At 65.3% G+C, this 6000-nt stretch overlaps 2 protein-coding genes across 2 annotated transcripts in view; one reads left to right on the forward strand and one right to left on the reverse strand.

The window, feature by feature from the left end:
- Positions 1-2586: 2586 nt before the first annotated feature.
- Positions 2587-5035, reverse strand: PFL1_01892 (uncharacterized protein; the record flags this gene model as incomplete). The annotated part of the gene is made up of 2 exons (XM_007879404.1): positions 2587-2606; positions 2737-5035. The coding sequence occupies 2 exons, from the start codon at positions 5033-5035 to the stop codon at positions 2587-2589; spliced, it is 2319 nt and encodes a 772-aa protein (XP_007877595.1).
- Positions 5036-5631: 596 nt separating this feature from the next.
- PFL1_01893 (uncharacterized protein) overlaps positions 5632-6000 on the forward strand; it is a gene marked incomplete at both ends in the record, with an annotated part of 1135 nt that continues 766 nt past the window's right edge. The window contains one exon of the mRNA XM_007879405.1: positions 5632-5868. Coding sequence (XP_007877596.1) covers positions 5632-5868 — 237 coding nt within the window. The remainder of the gene's footprint in view (positions 5869-6000) is intronic.

A 6000-nucleotide genomic window follows, 5' to 3' on the forward strand; every position in this document is an offset into this window, starting at 1 on the left:
TCGCCGCGAGGCTGGGTAGACGTTGGTCGGGCGCCATCATTCTGTCGCGAGACTTGGTCTGATCTTCCCATTTGCGGCCGGCGAGACGGTCGAAGGGTTGATTGGCAGGCCAAGCCAAGGCGAGCAGGACGGCGGGCCATCGAAAGTCGTACGTTCGAGGGTCCCTGCCGTTACTTCATCAAGACCAGGGTCAGGGTCTCCTGACACCCTACCCTTGGGGCCTGATCGGCATCGCGAAGCCGGTGTCGCTGGGCCCAGTGCCAGTCGGACCAAGCTGAAGTCATCGGATTCCCACCAGAGTTGACAGCACGCGTGCCGCCAGCTCGAGCGGGGAGATGACGCCCTTTCCTCTCTCATGTGTAAGTCTGGAGAGCTCTCTTCTGCCTGACGTACGATCGGAGGCCCTCCATCGGCCATCGTCGCCGTCGCCGCTCTTCGCCGACGGTCGGCACATGGTTCCCGACCGACCGACCCTGCTGCGATTGTGGTTCTTCGGCATCGACCTCCTCCCCTCCCCACCGTACCGTACCATACCACCGCGCGGCGATGGTCTCGGCATCGACGGTTCGGCATCGGTTCGTCAAGAGTCAGGTACAGGTGCCGGTACGGTACCTGCCCCACCTCCATCACTCATCCTACAGGAGCTCGACCTCGCGGTTCGGGGGGAGTCAGGAGGATGACACGTACCGTGCTGAGCGGCGATAGGATGTTTGGAAAAAGAAGCAAGCAAGGCGACGACGACGAGGCTGGCTGACCGGCGGTTGGGCGGCCACCTTTGCCGCCGCGAGCAGCATCTCATCGTCCTCATCACGTTGGCCTGCATGACTGTAGATTGCAGTCGATGGTGACTCGAGCTCTATTCCCGAGCGGAGTGAAGGTTCCCTACGGTGACCAAGAGCGGAGTGTCAATGGCGAGGATGGAGGGACGACGACTGACTAACCTTTTGCTGTGTTACCCCTCGTCGGTCAGAGTGGCCCAAAGGGCAGGTAGGCGCCCTGGACACGAACGGCTGACCGAGGCGGGCCGACAACGGCGAGCAAGAGAGCGAGCGATAGATTGGGTTCACCAGCATCTTTGATGCGATTGCCATCGTCGGCGATCGGCCCCCATCGACGGACGTCGGGGAGGCGCGGCGCCTCTGACCAGCTTTGTTTAGAGCTGGGGGGGATACGCGTCCCGGCTTTTCGCCTTGCTTGCGCTCGAATCGGAGGTTTTCCTCTGCAGCGCGCGGCGGCGGTGGCGTCGGCGGGCGCTTCGCTCGGACGTAGGTTGCTGCAGGTGCGATCTGTTGTGCCTGCCTGCCTGCCTGCCTGCTGCTTCTATAAGCGTGCATGGCCTGCATGACCGGGCGTGGGGAGGAGGGGTCGAGGTAGGGATCGGGTTTCCCGGCCTGTGCCGGCGGTACTTGGTCGGAGCATGTACAGCAGTACCAGCTTCGCTGCAGGGCAAGGCAGAGACGGAGGAGGAGCGAGCGAGATGGTCGCCCACGATCGGCATGGCTCGACTTTGGCCAACCTCGACGTGGGTGCGTGCGGGACAGGTAGGCAGGCTAGGGGAGGGAGGGTAGGCCAGGGCAGGGCTTGGGCCCTGCCTCGACCTGCTTTTTCAGGGTCTCGACCCTCTGGCTGCTTGCTTGGCTGCTGCCGGCAAGGCTCCAAGGTCTGTCGTCACCGCGCATCCGTCGCCGTCGTCGGCCTAGCCTCCACCCCAGCTCAGCTCACCTGGCAGGCCAGGCCTCCCGCGACAACGGACCCGACACGCGCCTACGCGCCGTTCCGCTCGCGCTCCATCCCACCACCTCACCTCGCCCCGCCTTGCCTTGGCCATGACCTTGGACCTTGAGAGGCACCCTACTCTCTTCACCAGCTGCGGGCACGTACGCTCTTGCCGCAAGAGAGAAGGAGAGAAAGAGAGAGCGGCCGCCATGATGGGTGGGGAGTAGTGATGCTTTCAACGAAAATTATACACTCGGCTTGACCGAGACCTCCTCCTACTGAAGCTACAGTAGTATGTACGTCGTACGTCGTCGTCACGACCTCCTGGTGCCAACGAGCTTGCTCTTGCTCTTGCTCCCTCTATCCGATCCGACCCGCCAAGACCCGTCAAACTTTAGCGCCTCTCCCGCCGCCTCGAAGATGTCGACGTACGGCGCAGATCCCTGCCAGTGGGTACTGTGTGGTACTAAGTACCACCGTCACGACCCCCTGCCAAGCCTGGCCTAGCCTAGCCTGGCCTGGCCTAGCCTAGCCTGGCCTGGCCTAGCCTGACCTAGCCTGCTCCGGCTTCTTGTCCCCGATCCGACATTCCTCACATCGCCTCGCCTCGTCTCGCCTACGGACTCTCATCCATCGGACCACATCTTGCCCCAGCACGACTCGCCGACGTCAGCTCCGGGTGCCGCAATCATCTCCAGTATGGCGGATCGACGTCGTCGGCTCGGTGGAGATGAGCGACAAAGGCGTTCCATCGCAGAGAACACGCACGGACGGCCGGTGACGGCATCCGCTTCCATGCACGTACCTACCGGTACCGAAGCAACGTCGGTGGACCCCCGTCTCGCGCCCCGTCCTGTCGCCGACTGCTGCTCACTCGGCAGGTCCGGGCGCTGTGTTTCAACGACAGCCAGGGAGATAAGAGGCGAACAGCGCGGGTCAGCTCCACCTGTCCTGTCCTATCGGTACCGACTCGTTCCGCGACAAGGCCTGACGGGTCGGGCCGCCGCTGCATGTACTCACGTCGGACCTGGCTGGGCGGCTGGCTGGTCGCGGCGCTCTCGAGCGGGTCCAGCGGCGGGCTGGGCGGCAGGTCGTCGGCCACGTCGGGCTTGGGCGGCCGCGGGCGGTGGGTGTCGACGGCCTCGATGGGCAGCTGGAAGCGCTTCTCGTCGCACCCGTACGCCTTGGGCGTCAGCTGGATGACGGTGTGCAGCGGTATCTTGATGTAGGGCAGGTCCTCCTGGCTCAGCGCGTGGAAGTAGGCGTAGAGGCACCGGATAATGGCCTGGTGGCCAATAATGAGGATGTTCTCCTGCCGCTCCAGCTCCATGATGATGGGCTCCAGCCGCACCACGACGTCGCGGTACGACTCGCCGCCGCGGTAGCGGTAGTTGAACTTGTCCTCGTCGCGGCACGCGTAGTCCTCGGGGTAGTACTTTTCAATCTCCTCGTACGTCATGGCATCGCACACGCCCGCGTCGAGCTCGTCGAGCGACTTCCACGCCAGCTTGGGGTACGGCAGGAACGACGCCGTCTGGCCCGTCCGCTTGAGCGTGCTGTGCCACACGGTCAGGGGCGCATCGCCGATGTTGTCCTGGATCAGCTGCGGCAGCGCCTTGGCGTACGCCATGCCGCGCTCCGACAGGCACGAGTCGCCGCCAATCTTGCCCTCGACATTGTACTGCGACTCGCCGTGGCGCGAGAAAAAGATGTTGCGCGGCGTCAGGTGCAGGTTCATGAGGTAAAAGGCGATGCGCGACTCGAGGTAGCCCTGCGTCTTGTTGATGACGACCGACTTGCCGACGTCGGTGACCTTGACGTAGCTGTAGTCGGACTCGGTGCCGTCGGCGTTGACGGGCTCGTAGCCCTCCTCGTAGTGCTTGATGCGCGCCAAGAAGTCGGCCTTGGCTGCCTCGGGCGTCATGCCGGCGTAGTCCGGGTCGCCGCTGCTGACCTTGACGGCAATGTTCTTTTCGATGACGGCCGGGTCGGTGCAGATCGACTCGAGAAAGACGAGCTTGAGGTCGGGCTCCTTTGCGATGCGGTCGGCAATCTCCTTGCGGCGCGCCTTTGTGCTGTTGGTGGCGTCGTGGATGCCGACGTTGCCGCCGCGCTTGAGCCAGCCGATGAGCTGCTCGAGGCACTCTTCGGCCATCTGGGAGCGCAGCTTGTACGCCGACGGGTTCGACGGGTCGAAAAAGTTGTGCGTGTGGTCCTCCTTGACGCCCGACTGCCGGAACTTTGTGCGGGCCAGAGCGCGCCGCAGCTGGCCGACGTTGAAGACCTTGACGTCGTACTCGAGCCACCGGAGGTATTTGAGCACGCGGTTGGCCACGTAGCTCTTGCCGCGGGCGGGCAGGCCGACCATGCAGACGACAATCTTGGCGCCCGAGTAGTCGGGCTTGGCCCCCGTCGCGCCGAGGTTGGGCGTCGAGATGCCGGTGCGGATGCCCTGGCCGAGGCCCAGGGCGGCGCCGAGACCGCTGCTGCCGCCTCCCGAGTGGCCTCCCTCGCCAACCTCTGGAGCGCCGTGGAGCACGGTGCCGCTCGTGTTGGACGACGACGACGCCGCAGGCGCCGGCGCCTCGGCCGACGTCGAGAGCCCGGAGCGGTGAACCGAACCGGCCAGGGAACCGCCCATGGCGAGGTATCCGCTGCTGTCGCCGTGGTGTTCGGCGCGCTCAAAGGGGGTGCTGGGCATGCTGCCCGACTTGCTGCCGCCGCGGCTGCCGGAGCGCGTCGAGAAGCCGCCGGTCGCGCTCATCTGGGAGCTCGCGAGGTTGGGGCCGGCAGCGGCGGCGAGGCTGCTGGATACGAGTTCCGGGTGATCTCGGAGGAGCGCCTGTAGGCCGTCGGAGGACTGTGCGAGGTTGGACGAGGCGACTGCGATGTCAAAGGCCTCCCTGTTTGAGACCTGGGGGAAGGGTGCAGGGCGCGAGTGTCCGTGCGACGAGTGGGAGAGGTGCCTGGGGGAAGCGGTGGAGAAGACGCCGGGGCTGCCGCTCATTCTTCGTGCGCCGCTCTTTACCGACGAGGAGCGCGAGAGGGCGGCGTGGGCCGCTGCGGCCTCCTTTTCGAGGGCCTTTTGGGCGGCGCGCTGTGCGCTCGTCTGGGAAGCCTCTGCGGTTGAAGCGGTTCCGGGCCCTACGCCTGGACCGCCGCTAGGGTGGCGGTGATGGTTGCGGCCCTGCCTCTGCGACTGGCTCGACTCGGAGCGCTGGTGGGGCGACGAGAAGCCCGAGGCGGTGTCGTTGTTGTTATTGTTGCTGGCATCCTGGTCATTCTTGGTGCCGGTGTTTGCAGAGGATGATGCCGACATGGTGTAGCGTAGGCCGGCGTTGGAGGGTTGATGGAGCGAGAGCAGGAAGGAAGGGAGGGGACGGGGGGGGGGGTGGGGGGGGGATGGCCAGGGTGGGGGAGGCCAGAGGGAAGGGGGGGCAGTCGGTGCTGCCCGAGATGGACCAGCGGACAGGGTCCGGGCAGTTGGAGTGCGGGCGGACCGGGGCCCTCAGACGGGCAGCCAAAGAGAGAGAGAGAGAGAGCGAGGGCGGCTGCTGACCATACTCGGGACGGTCTCAAGGTCGGCTTTGTCCGGCTGGCCGTGAGGCTGGCTGGGCACGGGCTAACCAGCGGGACACTTCCGACCGCCGTGAGTGCCTTCGCTTGCTTCCTGCCTGGCCAGGCCAGCCTCGACTGCGGGGAACACCGATGTGTGGCCCGACCGCCGGCGACGAGTTTGCCGACTCGTGCGAAAGACAGCCCCGCCCTGGCCGCTCCACTTTTTCCAAAAAAAAAGAGAGGTGTGGGCAGGCCAGCTTGGCCCGTTCCCGCTCCTCATCTTCGCTCCTGCTCCGTTCCCTGCCCACCACCACCACCACCACCACCACCAACTCCACAGTCGACCCACCGCACACAATGACGCCCGAAGAGTACGACGCACTCACCCCAGAGCAGCGCACCGCCCACGACGCCCAGGAAAAGGCAAGGGAAGACGCCGAGCAGGCCGCCCTCCCCTACAAGTGGTCCCAGGAGCTCGATCACGTCGAAGTCGCTGTCCCCGTGCCCCAGGGTACAAAGGGCAGGGACCTCATCGTCGACCTCCGCAAGAAAAAGATAAAGGTCGGCCTCAAGGGCAAGGACGCCATCCTTGAGGTGAGTCAGTCACGTCGCGCTTGCTTGATCCCCCCCGTTGCCCTCCTCGCCCTCGGTGCGCCGGACTCACAAATCGCACCTCTTCTACTCTCCTCCCCCCCCCCCCGTACCCCCCTCCCGACCGTCCGTCCG

This window comes from Pseudozyma flocculosa (assembly GCF_000417875.1).
Source record: "Pseudozyma flocculosa PF-1 unplaced genomic scaffold scaffold00005, whole genome shotgun sequence".
Taxonomy (NCBI): domain Eukaryota; kingdom Fungi; phylum Basidiomycota; class Ustilaginomycetes; order Ustilaginales; family Ustilaginaceae; genus Pseudozyma; species Pseudozyma flocculosa.